A 23,525-nucleotide genomic window follows, 5' to 3' on the forward strand; every position below is an offset into this window, starting at 1 on the left:
CCCTCCCCCTTTTTTACAAAATACTCAATAACTCAAAAATGAAATTTTGAATCATCACCAAAAAGTATACAGATATTAAGATTAATATAACAAAGAAGTGTGTAAAGTTTTAAGCAATAATCAAGAAACGTTTTTGAGATACGGTGCGACATGTGAAAAAAAACACACCCCTGTTTTAGTTACAAAGTGCCGTAACTCAAAAAGTTTAAATCTTATTTTCACCAAAAAGTATACAGATCATTTGACCATCATTAGAAACAACTATATTAAGTTTCATGAAATTTGGATAAGTCGTTCTCAAGTTACGGTGCAACATGTTTACGCCGGACAGACGGACGGACACCGGACATTTGTATACCATAATACGTCCCGTCAAAATTTTGACGGGCGTATAAAAATTAACAGATAGAACCTAAATAGTGAGGATATGCAGACAATAAATTAATTCTTAAGGGGCTCACGGGTACAAATCAATAATTTTTTTAATATAGGATTTTGCTATATTTTTCTATAAATGAACTTTATCATATACTTAGTAGATAAATGAAATAAAAAAATGGGGTCACCGTTCATTTAAGCTCACAATCTGCCTTTGAAAGAAGCATACATTTTTTGTTAATGTCCTTTTTTTCTGTTGAACTAATAGAAGAAATAGAGGTAATATCGAAATAAAAAAAGAACTAAATTACAGAAATCGCTTAAATTTTACAATTATTTAGTTTATGTACAGCTTATTTGAAAACAATAATAAAAAATATAGGTCACCAATGAGTTAAAAAAGATATTCCAATCTTAATGCCAAAATATGGCATTTTTGCACCAAAGGGAGATCATTTAGAGCTATTTCAATCGTATAAACATTTCAAAAGTTATCTGGGGCCAAACCAAATCGATTTTTTGGGGTTGATTTTTGTACCATATCACAAAGTTATAACTAATAGTGTGATAAATTAAAATTTGTAATGAAAAAATTAAATGTTTAATTTTTGCCGAAATTTTTGTACCCGCAAGCCTCTATAAGTCGTTATGTCTGGCCCTCCTGCCATCTTACTGAACAGGTGACACAAATATGTGTAAACTGTAATTGTAACTGATTGTGAAAGATAACTGTTGTTCTGCGTGATACTGATGGAAGATACTAGCAATCTAAAATGTTATCAACATGAAAATGCTATAAATCATTTGATAAAATATTTTGCATTTTATATTTCATTGATATATACTAAAATAACAATACAAAAAATATTTCATTTGAATGCATTACAAATTTTCATTTTCAGTAATTTTATATATCAACAGGCTTCTGTAAGCTGCACACAAGGTAAACACATAGAGATATGATATAGACATCAAAGATTAAAACAACCCAACAACACACTGTTTGCAAAAAATGTATGTAATATTGAACAAGAGGCTGTCACAACGACAGCAAACCGGATTTATTAACATTTATTTGTGTCCTGGTAATATCACAAGAACCATTACTAATGAATGGTGATAGTGAAAATCGTCAATATCAAATTTGACCTCCATTTTGTCATCAGTATCAACATATTAAAATTTGAAAAGCTTAGATTGAATGGTTCATGAGTAAATGCAACAACGTGAATGGAAACGCCATTTTACGATCTTTCAAGAACCATAACTCCTGAACGGTAAAAGTCAAAATCGTCATTTTTGAACTTGACCTCTATTTTGTCATCAGTAACAACATATTAAAATTTCAAAAGCTTTGGTTGAATGGTTCATGAGAAAATGCACGGACACGACGGGAAACACCATTTACAATCTTTCAAGAACCATAACTCCTGAACGGTAAAAGTCAAAATCGTCATTATTGAACTTGACCTCCATTTTGTCATCAGTAACAGCATATTAAAATTTCAGAAGCTTCGGTAGAACAGTTCATGCATAAATGCACGGACACGACTGGAAACTCCATTTTTCAATCTTTCAAGAACCATAACTCCTGAATGGTAAAAGTCAAAATCACCATTATTGAACTTGACCTTCGTATAGTTGTCAGTAATAACATATTAAAATTTTAAAAGCTTTGGTAGAACAGTTCATGAGTTAATGCACGGACAACATTTGATTGCCGCCCGGCCGCCCGCCGTACATCCCCAAATCAATAACCGACATTTTTGTCACAAAAATCCGGTTAAAAATCATTGGTTCTTGAATTCTAAGAATATTTGTTTGAGATTGTACTATAATGACATTGTAACTATTTACCTTAATTCTTCCTATTTCTTCTTTATTTGCTGTTTGTTGTTTTTCAAGTCTTTCACTCAACTGAGAACAAATCTAAAAAACAAAATTGAAACTTGTCAATAAATCAATGTTTTAGAATAGAGTGCAAGAAATTGATATAAATACATACAGATTCATTAACAACAAAGTTGTTTTTGTTTTTTTGTATTTCAAAAAAACATTTATAATAAGATGTTTTTTAATTAGCATTTTAGTTTTGGTTATTTGAGCAAGGACTTCTTTCTTCCCATATTTGACCCCCCACCTTTTTTTTACAAGAGCTTCTTCATGCGAACTCTTTGATATGTTACTTAGATATGCAATTTCAAAACAAACAGTTCAGTGATCAATTAAAACTAGCTGAAGCATCATCAATTGGAAAGATCATTCTTACACTAAAAGTATAGAAAAATTCTAACCACTGTTTATACAATGCATTTTCAAAATAATACCACAGTTGTCTGTATTTAATTTGAAGCTATTCATGTTTGTTTTCAATATGTAAAGTTTAGGATATCAAATATTGGTTGCTTGTATTAATTTAGAGTGCATTTCTGATTTCAAATTTTAGATTATCCATATATTTGTTGCAAGTGTTAATTTGAGGGCATGCTGCCATTTCTATAGTCATTATTTAATGTTGACAATATTATAATATTGATGTTATACATATGAGGAATTCACCTTTTCCAACTCTTTGTTACCTGTTTATAATCTGCAATGATTACAGCATTCCTTTTCCCATCAGCTTCAGATTTTTCCAGTTCCCTTCTACACATTTCTTTTACCTAAATTCCAAATGATCATAAAATAGTTTGTGTAATATTAAATATATTCTTCATGCTGAATTAAAAAATAATATACAATTTTCTTCATATCGTTCAGTGATTTTAGTTATAATTATTTGCTCTACATTTCATGTTATTCTGAGTTTAATTTGGAACTAAGTCTTACATATGAACATAATGTAACTACATCTTAATTTATAGCTCCCTTTAAACTTTTCTCCATTTAATTTATTAATACTGATGTAAATTAAATGAATAATATCTGCACCTCCTTTTCATGTTTCCCCTCTTATTTTGTCTTAAAGCTGCATTGATGGTCTTCTGATAAAATGCTGGTTATGTTTGAGGTTATTGTTAGAATAATCGAATTTTAAAACCAGTCATAAAACAGTGAGATTTTTAATTTGATTAATGACTAGGTTGCAACACAGACTGGTATCTGCTTTTTCTCTATAAAGATTGTAGCATGTACTAATAGGCAAAGACTGATCAGTTTTAAGTCAGAGTAAATGTTCCATAACATAAGATATAAGCAGAGGAAAGCTTGCTACTATGTTAAAACTTTCATTAAGAGATTCAGTTTGAACAAAGGATAATTTATCTTCATACAACATCAACATATAAATTTCTGAATAATTTTCATCCCTTCATCCAATGTTTCTTATGCAATTTTTACAATTAGACAGAAGGGATAAGTTGCATGTCCCAACTTTGTAACACCTTTTTGAATGTTGTTCAAATGTCATCATTCCTTACCTGTGATGATTCTACTTTTAATCTCTGTTTTTCCTTTTGAATATCTTTGAGAATTTTTTAGTCACGAGCTCACCAGATATTGTGTCAACCTTACCTGTGACAACTCTACTTCTTATCTCTGTTTTTTTCGTCTCGAATATCTTTGATTATTTTTTAGTCACGACTAGCTCACCAGAAATTGTGTCACCCTTACCTGTGATGACTCAACTTCTTATCTCTGTTTTTCGTCTCGAATATCTTTGAGTATTTTTTAGTCACGACTAGCTCACCAGATATTGTGTCAACCTTACCTGTGACGACTGTACTTCTTATCTCTGTTTTTCGTCTCGAATATCTTTGAGTATTTTTTAGTCACGACTAGCTCACCAGATATTGTGTAACCCTTACCTGTGATGACTCTACTTCTAATCTCTGTTTTTCCTCTTGGATATCTTTAAGTAATTTTTTAGTCACGACTAGCTCACCAGATATTGTGTCACCCTTACCTGTGACAACTCAACTTCTTATCTCTGTTTTTCCTTTTGAATATCTTTGAGTAATTTTTTAGTCACGACTAGCTCACCAGATATTGTGTCACCCTTACCTGTGACGACTCTACTTCTAATCTCTGTTTTTCCTCTTGAATATCTTTGAGTAATTTTTTAGTCACGACTAGCTCACCAGATAGTTCCTCACATTGATCTTTATACTGAAAGTTAAATACAATATTAACACATGTAATGATGTTAACCAAATCTGTCCACTATAATGCATTCAAATAATGTACTATTAGCATCCAGCATTAACAGTAGGTCAAAGTTAATTTATTAATCTCAGTACAATCTGAAAATGTCATTGTCAATACATTTTGTACTAATTTTCAAATGTTATTCCAATTTTAAACATATATTTAGTTAAGTTGTTTCAAACCCTTTCTTATATTTAATTGGTTATAACTTTTTTTAAAGTTTATAAAAGTAACATGTTTTTATAAATATTAATGAAAGGAAACCTTATTCGTAATTTTTTCGTAATTTTATACACTATTTTGTAACAAAAGTAAAGATCACAATCCTCATACTGTACATGCTTTTAATAAATAAATATGTGGTAAAAATATCCATCAACTTAACAGACTGTTTAAAGCTTATCATTTGTCAACTGTCCATAATTTTGATGGAAATGAGGAATTAACCTCAGTGATGATGAAATTTGTGAGTGTATATGTAACCCAAGAATGAGATATCTATAAAGGTTGTATGTGCGTATATAACTCAAGAAAAAACATGATCACTGCATTAAGTGTAAATTTGCTTGTCATCTATTATTTTAAAAGGCATGAACAGGAAATTATGAGCTTAACTACGGAGTCATTCCAAAAGTCAAGATAAAAGTTCAATGTTGAACAGCATATGAAATATGCACTGAACAAAAAAGGTGTTTCCAAAATTTATTTTAAATCAGTCTCATATATCAAAATATTTTTAATGTAGGAACGCTACTATAAATTAATGACTGAATATAATGGGTTTTCTGGGTCATTACAACACATTTTAGGTAAACAAACTATAGATAATAATAATTAGTTTGTTAACCAAATCTTTCTTTTGTTTACTCTCACAATGATAAGAAGCAATTATACTTAAAATACAAAGCATCAATGATAAAGGTAACAGTTTTCAGGTAACAACTGCAGTTTTGTTAAAGCTTGAATCTATATGTATGATAATGGATAGCCCTCATAAAGTTTTAACATCTTGTAGGTGAAAAGAAACTCAAATCTAAAAAAAAAACAATTGACCAGACCATTTAACATTTTACCCCCCCTTTAATCAATTGATTGGACGGTGTTTAATTCCTTTTCAGCACTATTGTGTCGTATTTGTACTAACAACCCTAGTGTTGACAAGCTAGCGATACAGTAGTCTTTGAGCACTATTGTGTCGTATTTGTACTAACTAACAACCCTAGTGTTCATAAGCTAGCGATACAGTAGTCTTTGAGCACTATTGTGTCATATTTGTACTAACTAACAACCCTAGTGTTGACAAGCTAGCGATACAGTAGTCTTTGAGCACTATTGTGTTGTATTTGTACTAACTAACAACCCTAGTGTTGACAGGCTAGCGATACAGTAGTCTTTGAGCACTATTGTGTTGTATTTGAACTAACTAACAACCCTAGTGTTGACAAGCTAGCGATACAGTAGTCTTTGAGCACTATTGTGTCGTATTTGTACTAACTAACAACCCTTGTGTTGACAAGCTAGCTATACAGAAGTCTTTGAGCACTATTGTGTCGTATTTGTACTAACTAACAACCCTAGTGTTGACAAGCTAGCGATACAGTAGTCTTTGAGCACTATTGTGTCGTATTTGTACTAACTAACAACCCTAGTGTTGACAAGCTAGCGATACAGTAGTCTTTGAGCACTATTGTGTCGTATTTGTACTAACTAACAACCCTAGTGTTGACAAGCTAGCGATACAGTAGTCTTTGAGCACTATTGTGTCGTATTTGTACTAACTAACAACCCTAGTGTTGACAAGCTAGCGATACAGTAGTCTTTGAGCACTATTGTGTTGTATTTGTACTAACTAACAACCCTAGTGTTGACAAGCTAGCGATACAGTAGTCTTTGAGCACTATTGTGTTGTATTTGTACTAACTAACAACCCTAGTGTTGACAAGCTAGCGATACAGTAGTCTTTGAGCACTATTGTGTCGTATTTGTACTAACTAACAACCCTAGTGTTGACAAGCTAGCGATACAGAAGTCTTTGAGCACTATTGTGTCGTATTTGTACTAACTAACAACCCTAGTGTTGACAAGCTAGCGATACAGTAGTCTTTGAGCACTATTGTGTCGTATTTGTACTAACTAACAACCCTAGTGTTGACAAGCTAGCGATACAGTAGTCTTTGAGCACTATTGTGTCGTATTTGTACTAACTAACAACCCTAGTGTTGACAAGCTAGCGATACAGAAGTCTTTGAGCACTATTGTGTCGTATTTGTACTAACTAACAACCCTAGTGTTGACAAGCTAGCGATACAGAAGTCTTTGAGCACTATTGTGTCGTATTTGTACTAACTAACAACCCTAGTGTTGACAAGCTAGCGATACAGTAGTCTGACTACTTAAACCCTTTGTCCACTCTTACACATTTAATGTTGTCATTCTAAATTCTCAATACTTTGTTAATAGTTGCAGAAAAAAAATGTTTCAGATAAAATTACATGCATACCCAATGACAGACAAATTTTAACACATAAAGGTGTTGATTATTAACAGCCTCTTTATATCTATCTGTTTTTCAATTATATATTCCCTGTATTAATTGTCTTGGAAATAAATTTGTTATTTAAAATGTGTTTTTTTTTTTCAAATCTACAGACATATATCAAATTTGCAATGCATAATACATGTATAGTATTGTTAAAGTCATTCACTTATAAGAAACACACTTTTAATTTTTTAACAATTTAAGTATATATATATAAGCAAAGTTACTATAGTTCTAGACATATTTGATAGACTGTGTATTAAAGTTAGATATAAGCTTCCTATAAATGGTGACACATAAAGTTCATTCAACAATCTGGCATCCAACTGTTTACCTGCTCTAATGGGTCTTTCTCAATTTCTGGCTGAAATATTGTCATAATATGTGTACTGTGACTGTTTAAGTTATAACTGATGCATGTATTCTTTAATTTTCGGTAACAAAAATGTGTTCTTTTAATACACACACACAACTTGTGAGGATTCATTAATATTCTTTGGATACCGTTGAAGTTTGGGGGCACAGGTGAGCACTAATTTAAATGTTCAACAAAGTACAGATTATCTATAGTCTTGTACATGCAGACCTTGTCAAAACCACAGGGGAAAAAAACTTTTCCTCAATCCACAAGTTTAGTACCCACAAAATAAATAAATCCACAGTAATCGAAATTTAATCACAATATAGTAATTTGTTCCTTGTTCTAAGAATCAAAGTTGTGCATAGGTGACCTAATGAGAGTGATACACTACTGTAAGTTGGTGTATGGTCAACAAATCAGGAAAGTTGATTCACAAACCAAATATTTGTTCACATTTAGATGATTTAGTTTCATAAAAGATAAATGTGTTGCCTACCAAACTTCTCTGGTTTGTACATTTGTAATACATATATGAATAACACATTTCACTTTACATTATTCTTATTTTATCAAGGACTTCTAATTCTAATCTAATCATAATCATACATGCTTATATCTTAGTTATTTTATAAATCATTGTAAGGTTATAATTTTTTTTTTTAAAAGAACTCTTTAAGAGGTATATTGATAAATAAATTATATCACATATGAATGTTTAAAAACATTCTGGTCTATTTTTCAACCAGAAATAATCAAGTGCAAAACTGGCATGGAATAAAAACTAACACATATTTCATGCAAAGCTACTACTGGGAATTTTTTTTTACATGAACAATGCCTACCGTGCAAAATGGCTCATTTTGCATTTTGCATTTCTGAGTTAGAAACTTTAACTTCAAAATATAACAAATTTTATCATCACAAAAATCTTGCATAAAGTGATCAATGCCTTCACATCCCAAAACATAAATTACAAACATTTCTGAATACAGGCATTTAACTAGATTGAAGGAATCGAAACATCAATTAAGAAACTGAAAAACAAGATATTTTTTTCAAAACACATTTTTATGTTATTTTCCTAGCATTCCTACAGAAATTTTATGTACTAAAATGAAGCATGATGTTGCAACCCAAACTTTTAAAATGACTCTTAAATTCTTTACTCTGTTTAATACATTAAATGGTGAAATAAATCAGACAACTAGCAGTAAACACCTTTTGTTGATGAGTAATTAATCTAGCAAATAGGATACATAGTCATACATTTACATCATTTTTCTGAAAGCAAAGTTATATATATTTATTAGTCTTGATATCATTTTCTATCTACCTTTCTGTCAACATAATGTACCATAACAAAGTCACATAAAAAAGTTGAAAATAATTCAAATATTGTCAAGAAAATTATGGAAAATATTTTGTTTCTTAACATATCAACAGACAATTTAACCAATTTCTACAGGACTCAATACATGATTTAGTTTTCAAACATCTTCTCATATTATTAGATAATTTGCTTCACTCAATTATATTTTAGTGATAATTGTCTTATTGGAATGGATTTATTTATTCAGTGAGAACATATATACTTTAAATCACATGCATCCTGAGAATAAAAAGATTTAGCGTTGAAACACATTACATAAGGGTTTCCAAGGGCACTCTTTAAAAGCCACTTTTCGGAAGTCACAAAATAGTTAGTGCCAAAATATGTTAAATTTATTTGAAAGAGCCAACAATGGCTTTAGATAACCTCTTCAGGGACAGTATATAAAATGTGTAACTTCAATTGATGACATCATATACCCTTACTTTTGTTTTTACAATACCCAGCAGTAGGAATGCTTAAACCTTTAATAGGAATAAAACAAAGAGGATTATTGTAGAAGGCAACCCAACACCACTTCATCTAAACTAAATATTTAGTATTGATATTATGTGTGTAAATGATTAAATCACAACGATCTACAAAAGTCAAAAATACTAATTCCAGTTGTATACCTTGTCTAATTCACTTCCTAGTTTCAGTTTACTTTCCACCATTTCATGTGCTAAATCATCATTTTCTTGTTCCAGCCTCATGTTAGCATCCAGCAATCTCTGGTTTTCTCTCTACAGAAGATCAAACATTCTAATGCATCAATGTTTGTAACATTCATTTTGATTGGATAACATCACTTTCTTACATGGCATCAATTGACAATTGATGCTATGGGACATATGCGCAAGCGCAGATGGCATATGACAGATTTTAAATACATGTTTTAATGTTGTTTTCTGTCAGTTTCATTAGAATGGAGATAACAATATTGGCTAATGCGTCACCAGTAAACTGAATTTGCGACCATCAAATCCGCAATTGATGCCATCGATGCTTAAAATACAATACAGTTATCTCCTAATTATACATGTATCTGACACTATCAAATAATCAATGACGATATAAAAAAATGCTATTCATTACATCCGTTGAATTGTCTACTCTTCTAATCCTCAGTTAGAAATACAAAAATGTATTTAGTACCCAATTTAATTCAAAGTAAATAGTGATATGAAAATCAATATGAAATGGATGTGTCTGAAATAAACATTTTTATTGAAACAGTACATTCTGAGTGTTTGTAAGTAAAATGATCACACACAATACATCACTGTTCACACAAAGATTTAACTTGAATTACACAAATATAAACAAACCTCAAACTTCTCCACTGGATTTTCTTGCTGTAGTAACTGCTCCTTCATTGCTAAATATTCTTTTTCATATTTCTTTAACTTGTTGGTTTTTACCTATAAATATATAAATTATGTAAAATTATGTTGCTTATGTGTGTACTTTTAAATAGAAGTCAATGAAGATCTATATATAAAACAAATTACAGAATGAAGAATGAAATTCACAATTCTAAAACAAATTTTATTCGTCTTTGGTTAGAAACTTATTTCACATTTTAACTATCTTTGGTAAGAAACTTGTTCCTTAACTAATTGTTGTTCTCCTGACATGAGTTTTAAATTCAAACTGCATTGTATATCTATACATAGTAAAAACTAATATGCTCATCAACTTCTGGTTTTTGCATTTCGCTTCCAAATTTGGGAGTTAAGTATTGTCTTATTGGCAATAATACCACATCTTTTATTTTTATAAGTATACAAATATCAAATATCAAAGAGGAGATTGCAATTTTTTTTTTTTTTTGGGGTCAGAAATTTAATCTTTTTCAAATAAAGATTCTGGTTTGTTTAGTCAAAGTAAGATGCTGCTGATTTCAAGCATCTTTTTACCATTGTATCAACTTCTGTAAAGGTATAATAAAATGTAGAATCAATGTTATGATTATTGAACTATTCATTTAAGGATGTATTCTTCTGACTTTTCAGTCTCGTTCAGTCTCGTTGAAATCTCGTTCTTAAATTATTTCCAAAACATGTGATACAAGTGGAAAATATCAATGAATTTTAAAAACATTATAATCAAACATAACTCTGTGAAAAAATTGTGTATTTACAATGAATGGTTTTTGAGTAATCCAGTTTTCAAATTTTACGACCAATCAAGTCTGTATTTTTAGCCAAAATTTTGAGAAAATGGGTGAGGGATACAAAAAATGATTTTACAAGAATCATATATATCCCATATATTTTTAGTCTTTTCAAATTTCTTAGATATATATTTTTTCAATCATTTATAAAAAAAAAAGTGGAAATAATATGCATTTTGTTCTTAAAACTGAGAAAAATCACAAAATACAAAATTGACAGCATGGTAAATTTTACACAAAAAAGCATCAAAATATGATAAAACTTTCTTATATTAACACCTACCTATAGTTTTTTTTAAGTAAAATTTATTCAGATTGGTCCACTTCATATTTATAGAAAGTATGAAAAAAAGTTTAATTGTGGAACTGTGATTCTTTTCACGATAATAGCCCAAAAATAGGTAAAACTCTATGAAAAATGGAAAAATCATCAAAATTGGGCATTTTCAAAGGGCCGTAGCAAAAAAAGAAGTGCACCACCATATGATTTTTTCTTCACCAATTATTTTGTTACAGTCTTATAAACCCAAAAATCAGGTTAAGAAAAAAAGTTTAATTCTAGACATTTTTGGCTCCTCAGAGGTGTACATCCTTAATACCTTTGCATTGATGGATGCCTGAATCAATTCTTTGGCAGCGGTGTCTCCTCTATATTTCTTTGGTAAGCTTACTCTGAAGAACTTCAGTATACCTTCAAAGTCTAGTGCTAATAAGTCTTTTCTAGAACACTACAAAAAGATTCAAAACAACAAGTATTAGTCAGATTAAAATACTATTCAAATTTTTGCTGATTACAATGTTAACCAGATGGTCAGCAGGGCGCAGCTTTATACGACCGCAGAGGTAGAACCCTAAACAGTTGGGGCAAGTATGTACACAACATTCAAGCTTGATACAGCTCTGAATTTTGATTGTGATAAAATAGTTGACACAGCAAAGGTTTCTGACACAGAATGAATGTGGTCTAATGAACTTTAAAAAAAATGTTTTTTGCTTTTATTCCTCACCCCTCCCCATTTTTTTTAACCTCCCCCAATCCCTTATTCCAAAAATAATCTCAATTCAAGTTGGCAACAATAACTACTCATTTAAACATCATAAAGTATTAAAATATAAAATAACTTAGTCATGTTTACAATTAATATTGATTAACAGTAACTTCTAAAAATAAATTTACAGCTACACATCTCAAGAAAATTATCACTTCCTTTAACATAATTTCCAAGCAGTGTAAGGGAGGTAATCAAGTAATCAAACAATATATTTTAATTGGAATTGAATTACCTCCCTTACACTGCTTTTAAATTGCCTAAATTGTCCTTTAACCAGAAAAACTCTTGTTTCACCACTTTTTTGCCCCTAATTGCTTAACAATTTGATCCATTACCCCCTGTAACAAGCTGTTTGTAGGATGGAAACTTGTGGTATAATTTCAGAGAGATTTATACACTTAAACACAAGTTATTGACTAAAAACTACAAAAATGCTGATTTGGGCCCCTTTTTTTGGACCCTCACTTATTGCAAACCCCATGGAGCAAGAACCCCAAAACTCATTTCCAGTCTTTCCTTTGAAGTATGAAACCTTGTAGTATAATTTCAGAGAGATCCATATACTTTAACAAAAGTTATTGTCAAATGCTTCTTTTTGGCACTTTTTTGGCCCCTTATTCCTAAATGTTCAGGGATATTAACCCCAAACTGACACCAAGCCTTCCCTTCATTAAATGGAACCTTGTGGTACAATGTCAGAGAGATCCATACAGTTAAACACAAGTTATTGTCCCAAAACTTCAAACATGCTTGTTTTTGGCCCCTTTTTGGCCCTTAATTGCTAGACTGTTTGCCCCATAACCCTAATAATGAATCCCAACCTTCTATTTAATGGTATGAACATTGTGGTAAAATTTCAGAGTAATTGAAATACTTATACACAACTTATTGTCCTGAAACTAGATAAAAATATGTTTTGGGCCCCTTTGGACCCCTAATTCCTAAACCAATGGGACCATAACCCCCAAAATCAATCCCAACCTTTCTTTTGTGGTTATAAACATTGTGTAAAATTTTTTTATTGATATCTATTTACTTCTTCTAAAGTTATTATCCGGAAACCATCCGTCTTCATATCACGCTGACAACGCCGACGACGTGATACCAATATAAGACTGCAAAAATTTTGCGGTCGTATAAAAAGGATATTCATTTTACAGATCTTATCATATCATTATTTTTTTATACCCACTCTCCATTATAGATAGATTTTTTAGCTTCCTTAGTAACACTTTTTATCAGTCCTTTTTTCTATGTAAGTGGCAGACAACTACATTAACTACACCAGGTAAATAATCTGGATTTGATTTATTTCATTGGCACTTAAGGTCAGTAATACAACCACTGTGTTCTAAGACTTTTTCCCCAAAAATTTTACACTTTTGAAATTAAAGTTACACTAAGTGGTCTAAAATACAGATACATTGTTCAGTTCCTTCTAATTACAGATATATTTGATTGAAGCTCAAATTTCAACAATGAGGAGCCAACATTCCATGTCATGAAACACTTGTAGATGTCTTTGTTCGTAATTCACAGAATTTTTATATTATATTTATGCGCACTAGTCCAAATATGTAGTCTTTTAAAAAAGGTAAAGATAAAACTCGTAATACTATACATTGCTGCATGTATTTGCCATAAATTGATATATACATGAAGACTGTCCAATATTTATTTCCTTAATTTGATGCTAAAAATCTTACCTTTAACAATGCCACTGCCACACCCATCAGAAATGTGCTGCCCTGGAAATACAATTACAAAATGTTATTATCATAATCATCATATCCACTGCTTTTCTTATTTATTCTTGATTTTTATTCAAAGTTATGAGTTTTATTTTCATTTTTTTCAAACTTATCTAGTGTTATTTCAATTGCTATATCAAAAGAAAATGTCATGTTCAAATTAAAAATTGGTATATGCTACAAAGAAATGCTTCCTAAGAAGGTATGATGTAATGTAAGTTATTATAGATTACACCTTATCCCAATTTTTCTGCCATTACTAGACATTACAAAGGTTTATTAAAATGTTGACGCTGATGGAAAGGGTGATTGTTGTATGACGTCAAAAGTGTAAACGGCTCAGATTTCCAAACAGCAATAAGGTGTATATATTACCTCTGACAAAAACATGTCCAATATATGGAATACTAAGTGAAGAGGAAACTTGGCAGTAAACAGTGTCAGGAACCATTGTGATGCAAACATGTGGATTTCTAAGCCCATCTCTGTAAAATGCTCAAATAAGTCAGGAATATGGTCCTACAAAATGAAACATTATTTTTTTTATGTATGTTTCAAAATAATAATCTTCTTGCAAAGTCACAGCTAGTTTAAGTGGGACAGAGCTTAAATACTTGAGAGGATTTCAGTCAGACTTTCAAAACTTCAATCTGATGCCTTACACATTATAATGGAAATGTCCAATAGTTTTGCATATCACTGATATTATCGTTATGTATCAAAATGGGTTCCTTGACATATTGTTTTTTTTAACAATATTTATGAGATGTTCTGATCTTGTTTTGATATATGTATTTTACAATAACTTATTAATAATCACTAAACAGCTACAGCAGAGTTATTTTTTTAAATTTGAACCTGTACTATTTTTTAAGAAGTGAACAATAAAAATAACAAAACTGCTTAATAAATTTGATAACATATTTAGGAGTTGATACTGTATATGGATACTGCAAAAATGTAGGTTCATGGGCTAAAATTGGCGCTATGAATTTAATGTATTTTATTTTTAATCTGGCATAAATACTTCAAATCTCAGACAGACATTGTTGTGATATTACCATGCGTCAATACAAATTTTTTGGCACATCGCATTACAAATTCAGGTTATTCAAGAAAATACAATGTCCAACCAGAAAGATGACAAATTGAAAAAATTTTAGAACTTAAAAAAATCCTATTGATGTAACGACTATAGTAGTTATGTCATCTTCATAACAAGTTTACCTCCATCAGTCTTTCAAGCTGATAAAACTTTAGATGTAGATCTTCAAACCCTGGTTTAAACAGCTCTCTAACTTTATAATCAAAACAAATCTTTATCAACACTGAGAAGGCCTGCTCTTCTGGCATCTATAAATATAATAAAATGGGGATAAGGGCAAGTTTTACAATAAAATGGGGAATCAGGTCAAGTTTTACATGTACAATAAAATGTGGATGAGGTCAAGTTTTACAATAAAATGTGGATGAGGTCAAGTTTTACAATAAAATGTGGATGAGGTCAAGTTTTACAATAAAATGTGGATGAGGTCAAGTTTTACAATAAAATGTGGGTGAGGTCAAGTTTTACATTAAAATGTGGATGAGGTCAAGTTTTACAATAAAATGTGGATGAGGTCAAATTTTACATTAAAATGTGGACGAGGTCAAGTTTTACAATAAAATGTGGAATCAGGTAAAGTTTTACAATAAAATGTGGATGAGGTCAAGTTTTACAATAAAATGTGGATGAGGTCAAGTTTTACAATAAAATGTGGATGAGGTCAAATTTTACATTAAAATGTGGACAAGGTAAAGTTTTACAATAAAATGTGGAATCAGGTAAAGTTTTACAATAAAATGTGGATGAGGTCAAGTTTTACAATAAAATGTGGATGAGGTCAAGTTTACAATAAAATGTGGATGAGGTCAAGTTTTACAATAAAATGTGGATGAGGTCAAGTTTTACAATAAAATGTGGATGAGGTCAAGTTTTACAATAAAATGTGGATGAGGTCAAGTTTTACAATAAAATGTGGATGTTTCAATAAAATCTGGATGAGGTCAAGTTTTACAATAAAATGTGGATGAGGTCATGTTTTACAATAAAATATAAATGTTACAATAAGATGAGGATGAGGTCATGTTTTACAATAAAATGTGGATGTTACAATAAAATGTGGATGAGGTCAAGTTTTACAATAAAATGTGGATGAGGTCAAATTTTACAATAAAATGTGGATGATGTCAAGTTTTACAATAAAATGTGGATATGTTCAAGTTTTACAATAAAATGTGGATGAGGTCAAGTTTCACAATAAAATGTGGATGAGGTCAAGTTTGATGAGGTCAAGTTTTACAATAAAATGTGGACGAGGTCAAGTTTGATAAGGTCAAGTTTGACAATAAAATGTGGATGAGGTCAAGTTTGACAATAAAATGTGGATGAGGTCAAGTTTTACAATAAAATGTGGATGAGGTCAAGTTTTACAATAAAATGTGGATGAGGTCAAGTTTTACAATAAAATGTGGATGAGGTCAAGTTTTACAATCAAATGTGGATGATGTCAAGTTTTACAATAAAATGTGGATGTTACAATAAAATGTGAATGAGGTCAAGTTTTACAATAAAATGTTGAATGAGGTCAAATTTCACTATCATATGGATTGTCCATTTGAACAATTTTGTGACCTGCTAGATTTATTGAGCAATTTTCTAAACCTTGCCTTTGTGTACACTATTTTCCCCATCACCAATTATCAGAAAAGGAAAACAACTGTTAACATTGTGTTTTGTTCATTATGTGTTAATGTACTTTTTCAAAGCAATTAACTAATTTGTTTTCAGTTTTTGAAAATACGTGGAAATCACATTTTAAAGTTGCTATTTCAAATATACGGTTATTTTTAGTTATTCCCTTTGATTTTTTTCTATGCATTATCACACATGTTATCAAATGGGCTGAAAAGGTTTTCTTAACTATAGGCCTGTAAAACAAATAATTTATTCACATTAATCTGAGTTATACCTTCTAAATCTTATTTCCTGTTTTATATACACAACTAGATAACCTAATTTACTTACATGAAGCAGTAAGGAAGCAGCTACAAATGAAATGCCTTGTACATATCCTATTTCTTCATCATACACTGAATATGCCTGAAATATATAATGGTATCATTACAACATATTATGTTATCAATACAATATCAAGTAACTACGGTAATATCTGAACATATAGTTTTTTTTGTGAAAGTTATTGTCTTATGTCATGAATTCAAGCTATTGCTTTTCTTCTGTTCAAATAACTTTTAATGAATGAATGATCTCCCCTACTTGAGGTAGATTGCTTCTAACATTTTCGACTCTTCTTAAATAATTAGTAAACCTCCTGGATTTATCATATGTGATGCATTTACAAAGGTGGTCAATTATTTGTAACCCTTCTGGTTTTATCATATGTTATGCATTCTCCCTGTTGGTAAAAAAACTCATCATAGATACCAGGATTGAAATTTTATATTTGTGCCAGAAACACATTTCATCTACAAAAGACTCAACAGTTATTAAGCTCAAATAAAAAAATGTTAAAAACGCAAAATAAAGTACATATTGAAGAGCTTTATTTCAATTTCTTTTCATTTCAAATAATTCATTCAAACAGCTCATCATTCACTTTCTGTAGGAAATTTCTTAGCTGTTGCCCTTATGATATTGTTGCAGAGAAACTCCCTCTCGTTTTTTACAATAGATAATCTATAAATATCTTTTTTATTTAAAAATGTTATTTAAATAGTTCAACAGAATCATGAGAAATATTAGCTTCTTGTTGGACTTACAGAGACTATACAGTACTCACCTTACTGATTCTATATAAAGAATCTTGACCCAGTCCTCCTGTTTCTTTGAAGAAATCATGTGCTGGGAATGTTCTATTTATATCTCTTTGTATCACATCTTCATTAGGGGAATCCTTAAAAATAAATCAAATATATCTTCATTTGGGAAATCCTTAAACATTATTCAAATACACAGCCAAATTTTGATCACGTGAATTTCACATTGATTTCACATTAATTTTGAGTTAAAAAACGTGAAATTCACTTGAAATATTTCACGTGAATAATCGAATAAGCTTGATTAACATGAAATTCACATGTATTTTTTCGCGTTAAAATCAGGTGAACAAAATTTGTCTGTGATATCTCATTAGGGAATCCTTAAAATATTAATATATCTTAGGACATAGGACAAAATGTACAAATGACACTATCACATTTCCAAAGTAAGGGAGTTCGCTTCTCAGTTTCAAAATAATTAACTTTTCAAAACACTAGTTAACTAGTTTATATTAAGAGGGGATTAATAACGGAACAAAAGAGCAAAAAAAATGTATAGGTCAATGTGCTTGTTTTCGAGATATTAGCCATTAAAATGTTGGCGGGAAAATATTCTCTCTTGAATTTTCATAGCTTTATCATTGACAAGTTTAAGTTCTCAAAACCAATTAAAAATAATTAAAATTGTATAAGACTTTTTACAGATGGCTTCTCATTATACATGTAAAAGATTTATAAAAAGAAAAATAGGGGTCAATGGGCAATTTTTTTTAAGGCATTCAAATGGATAAAACCAGAGGATTCCGAAAATCTGACAAAAAATCCAAAAGATGACAAGTGAACATCCTTAAAGAAAAACACTAATTTGGTATGTATTTTGTTTTTAAGTACAATCATTGTGAACTTGCATAGCAAGCTTTATGTTCAGTCTTAGTTGATGAAAGCTTGACTTCATGGTAAACTATCTTTAACTAAAACTTTAACCTAATACAATACAGATGGACTCCAGACAGGCCACATAGACCATACATAATGCTTCCTTCTATCTTTGGAAGCCATGGAGGGACATACAAATATTTTGTTAAAGTGCATTCTCGGCACAAATATAAAGCTTTAATACATGTAGTAAATTACATGAAAATTTATGTAATATCTTTAGCACAAGAAACTGGAATTTCACCTTAGTTATCAATACTCTGTAAGCCTCCAAGAGATCTGAGTTGTCATGACAACCAGCCAGAAGTTGCCATACTTCCCCACGGAGTGCTTCTGGAATGCCTTTCTTAACTAAATGATGAACTTGTTTAGGTTTCTGTGTTAAATTTTGATGCCACTTCTTCAGAACTTCATGCCACGCTTGCAACAGATCTTCATCTGTGATCTCTTTACTTACAAAACCATATCCACTAAGTAGTGGCTCATCTCCATCTACAATTAGAAGTTAAAGCTACAATATTCCCTTGCTCATAACACTTGAATTAACTTAGAAATGTCTCTACTCAATCAACAATTTGAAGTTAAAGCTACTATATCAAGACTCCTTAGTCACAACAATGAATCATTTAGTAATGGCTGGTCTTTAACTTCAATCAGAAGTTAAAGCTACAGTATACACTTGATCTGACTTAGTATTGGATCATCCAAGTTAGAGCTACAATTTCAAAGTCCCCTTAATAAAGAGTGATTTTTGTCTAAGTATATACCTAACAGGGGTTAAGCAGTGTTTTGGAATACTTCAGACCATGCAAACTCACAGCTTTTGTCTATGCTAGTACATACCTGACTCTTCCTCAGGGTCCTGGGGTGTGGTTATATCGTCAGGGATCTTTTGTCTGGTAGTGTTTAGACCCTGTAAACTCATTCCAGCTTTCTGTCTATCTATTTGTGTTTGGCTGTTTACGCCGACCACATCAAACATTCCATCATCAGACTGAAATAATCAATAACATCATCTACAGATTTTACTTAGTATCTAGAAAACTTTTAAGATTTACATTTTATATAACATCACAAAACCATATATCAAAAATAAGAGGGAAGTGATTTTCAGTTTACCACTATAGTTTGATGAATCAGATAAACCAGTTTACTGCTATCCTATGTAGCAGCATATAGAGCAACCTAGTGTAACTGCTGCTGGATAATACGGAAATAACAACTAAATAGATATGGGAAAACACAGTCATAATGGGACTTACATTATAGATGTCATGGGGATTACCATTGAAATGTCATAAAAACTTTTCTAAATGACATATGATAAACTTTGAAATGTAACGGAAAAACATTCTCGATGATACAGGATAAAGAATACTGGCAGTTTAATTGAGGTCTGGAGCTACCATGTCAATAACTGCTAGTAGTCAATTGTTAATTGAGGTCTGGAGCTACCATGTCAATAACTGCTAGTAGTCAATTGTTAATTGAGGTCTGGAGCTACCATGTCAATAACTGCTAGTAGTCAATTGTTAATTGATGATGATCATTGCCATTTTGATTAGTTTCTTTTGTTACTTATTCTAACATTTGACTCCTTTTATAAACAGTTTTACTGTGGACATGAAGTGTATTTGCTTATTTCACATTGGGCCTGGCTAGAGGTATATAATAAGAGAGAGTTGAGATATCACAAAACATGTTTAACCCTGTAACATTTGTATGCCTGTTCTAAGACAGGAACCTATAGCCATGTTAGTCCTTGTTTTTTTAAAAATTTGACTTTTTGGTCTCCTTGTTTATATCATAAAAAAAATCATGATCGATTTAGTACCATGTATCTTTTTAAAATACTCTTCTAATAATGTGAAAAATAAATCTAATATTTAATATGCTTTGTCAAACATTAGTTGGTACTGTCTGTATTATACAGAGAAGTTATCTAAGTATTTTTAATACATGCATATGTCATTGTATGTAACTCAAACCAATGTTTACAACTAGTACAGTTTTATGAAAAAATTCGTAAGGGTTCCACGGAACCCAGTGTCTCGCCTACTTTTGCTGTAAATCGCAGACTCAACAAAAATGAGGAAAAACATCAATAAAAATTTCCCTCTCGATACTGTTTTTTGATTGAAAGAAGCTTCCAAGTTTGGTAAAAAATCCAGGATAGTTTATGAATCTAATAAATGTTTTATAAACTTTAACTGCAGACTGTATGTAATGTTAACTGGAAGAAAAACTATGTCCATTTATAAGTAAATACGGAAAAAGTGATTTTTTTTTTTACAAAATTTACTTCTGAATAATATCTTATGATCAGAAACAAGCTTTTGTCTAAGTTTGGTAGAAATCCAGGATAGTTTAAGAACATTATAAAAATTTTAAAAACTTAAACCACAGAGTGAATGTTTTGTTTCTGGCAAAAAAACTAAGTCCATTTACAAGTAAAATACAGAAAAGTGGAAATTTATTTTTACAAAATGTTCTTCTTGATACTATCTTATGATCATAAACAAGCTTCTGTCCAAGTTTGGTACAAATCAAGGATAGTTTATGAAAGTTATTAAAATTTTAAAAACTTTAACCACAGAGTGAATGTAATGTTTCCTCGCAGAAAAACTAAGTCCATTTATAAGTAAAATACGGAAAAGTGGAAATTTATTTTTACAAAATTTTCTTCTTGATACTATCTTATGATCATAAACAAGCTTCTGTCCAAGTTTGGTACAAATCAAGGATAGTTCATGAAAGTTATTAAAATTTTAAAAACTTTAACCACAGAGTGAAAGTAATGTTTCCTCGCAGAAAAACTAAGTCCATTTATAAGTAAAATACGGAAAAAATGGAATTTTATTTTTACAAAATTTACTTCTGGATACTTTCTTATGATCATAAACAAGCTTCTGTCCAAGTTTGGTAGAAATTCAGTATAGTTTAAGAAAGTTATTAAAATTTCAAAAACTTTAACCACAGAGTGAATATTTGTGGACGCCGCCGACGACGACGACGCCGACGACGACGGAATGTAGGATCGCTTAGTCTCGCTTTTTCGACTAAAGTCGAAGGCTCGACAAAAATTGTAAGTTTTGAAGACTTTCCCTATCTCATTAGTGATTACAGGAAATATCATAGGAACCAGCATTGTCAACACAGCCATAAATAGCTTCACAACTAAGCCATAAACAACAGAATAGTGCCCAGAAGGAACCCTATAATTGGCAAATAAACATTTCTCTATGTGGCCAATATAATTATAGGTTTACGAGATTAACCAATATGGTCTACAGAAATCTCACTAGAGATAATTCATTTATCCTCTATTACATTATTTATTTGGAAACTTTGTCATTATATCTGCACCTTTACAAGTATATAAGAACTACATTCTGTGTATTGATTCTGAAGGCTCTAATTATTCAATTAAATAATACTGTTGTATTGATAAAAATAGTAATTTTCGCACTTTATTATCATTTTAAGGTAAGTATAATCTTATCTGATTTAAAAGATGCGTCACTAGTTTGGATTCATGTTTAGAAATTCGTGTGATTAAAAAATGAAATTGGAGCTGAACTTTACATCCTGTGCCAGATTTTGGAACTTGAAGCAATTTGAAACCTACATGTATCTAGCTATGGGAACATATGTGGTCTTAAACTTCCCTTCTAGTAAAATGGAATGTTCAGGTTAGGTTTGTTTCATAAGGGGACATGCCAAATACACAAAAGTTTTTCAAGACAAAAGAAGGAAGGGCATTTAAAGAGTTTTATTCAATATGTCAACTCTGAGACACAGTTATCTACATCGATATATACCGGTCTATTTCTCTCAACTTTTTGTATAATCAATGTATGCATGTTTTTTTTTATCTCAATTCATCTTGGTCAAAATTTGTTTATAGACATCATATTAAAAAGCGACCAAGTGAAATAATTTCACATGGAACTAGCATATTTTTATGTAGAATATTGAAAACGAAAGATAAAGCAACTAAAACTGGACATGATAAAGCAAAGCGTGCTGAAAGTATTGTAAAACACCAAAAAGTAATCAATCAACCATGATTTATACAATTTGAACAAAATTGACAACACTAACAACTGTATGAAATACTATCAATGAAATATAAAACAGTTTACCTCCAATGGTGATTTTTCCTTGTTTAACTAATTTCACATTCCCATTAACAGAGATGCTTAACACTCATTTAAATACTTAAGTTTTTTTAATCTTATAGTTCTATCCTATAACATTTCAATGTAAGGCCTCTTTCTCAAATGAAATCAATTTCCAAATCTATCCACTAGAAACCTCTCCATGAAAAATTCACCAATTTATAATATGATATGTAGCTCTCTTAGAAACAGCAGTTTTAACTCCTAATATATGAATGTATATACTTACAAAATCAATACTTACATCCTACTCAGAATGAATAAATGTCAAATATCAGAAATATAATTATTCATCTATACCATTAACTCTTTCCAGTTAAATAAATGGTTCAATAAACTATATCCTATTTGTCATCCAAAAATTGTCCAAGAAGTAATATAGCTGGAACTATTTGTTGTTGTTTATTTTTATGAAAGTCACATGACAATAACATGATTCATTCAACATCTGGCCTGTATCTACCTGTAGATTAGTATTACCTATATGTGATGCACATTTCATTTTATTGTTAATGATTTGTACTGCCAGAAGGTTGTGACTTTTGTTTGATATCTCTCAATACTAATTTTAAAACAACAAATATCCTTAAAACCTGCAATTAATTTAGATATAAATGATCACCTTTTTTGAACTTGTAGATTCAGGTAAATAGATAGGTGGTTGAAATACTTAATTTGTGACCTAAAGGACAATAGTGTAACCTTTAATCTATAAACATTTATAAAGTAAAATTTTTGGCCATGTATTTTGCAATTTTCATCTAGACTCTGTGAAACTAACCACCTGATTAATCGAAACTCATGTTTAGTA

General features: G+C 30.6%; 1 protein-coding gene across 5 annotated transcripts in view; it reads right to left on the reverse strand.

Annotated features, from left to right (window-relative positions):
• Positions 1–23,525, reverse strand: part of LOC143063133 (rab GTPase-activating protein 1-like) — a 62,998-nt gene that overhangs the window by 4,254 nt on the left and 35,219 nt on the right. For 3 of the 5 annotated variants that reach the window (XM_076235113.1, XM_076235110.1, XM_076235112.1), the window contains 14 exons: positions 19,377–19,527; positions 18,778–19,025; positions 17,618–17,731; positions 16,843–16,917; positions 15,003–15,128; positions 14,151–14,294; positions 13,731–13,772; positions 11,572–11,700; positions 10,125–10,217; positions 9,429–9,539; positions 7,398–7,427; positions 4,381–4,485; positions 2,958–3,041; positions 2,236–2,307 (listed from right to left, as the gene is read on the reverse strand). In XM_076235113.1, the coding sequence (XP_076091228.1) occupies positions 2,236–2,307; positions 2,958–3,041; positions 4,381–4,485; positions 7,398–7,427; positions 9,429–9,539; positions 10,125–10,217; positions 11,572–11,700; positions 13,731–13,772; positions 14,151–14,294; positions 15,003–15,128; positions 16,843–16,917; positions 17,618–17,731; positions 18,778–19,025; positions 19,377–19,527 (1,524 nt within the window). The remainder of the gene's footprint in view (positions 1–2,235; positions 2,308–2,957; positions 3,042–4,380; positions 4,486–7,397; positions 7,428–9,428; positions 9,540–10,124; positions 10,218–11,571; positions 11,701–13,730; positions 13,773–14,150; positions 14,295–15,002; positions 15,129–16,842; positions 16,918–17,617; positions 17,732–18,777; positions 19,026–19,376; positions 19,528–23,525) is intronic. The other 2 variants (XM_076235115.1, XM_076235114.1) reach the window with 1 other exon arrangement.

The sequence above is a fragment of the Mytilus galloprovincialis genome, chromosome 2 (assembly GCF_965363235.1).
Source record: "Mytilus galloprovincialis chromosome 2, xbMytGall1.hap1.1, whole genome shotgun sequence".
Taxonomy (NCBI): domain Eukaryota; kingdom Metazoa; phylum Mollusca; class Bivalvia; order Mytilida; family Mytilidae; genus Mytilus; species Mytilus galloprovincialis.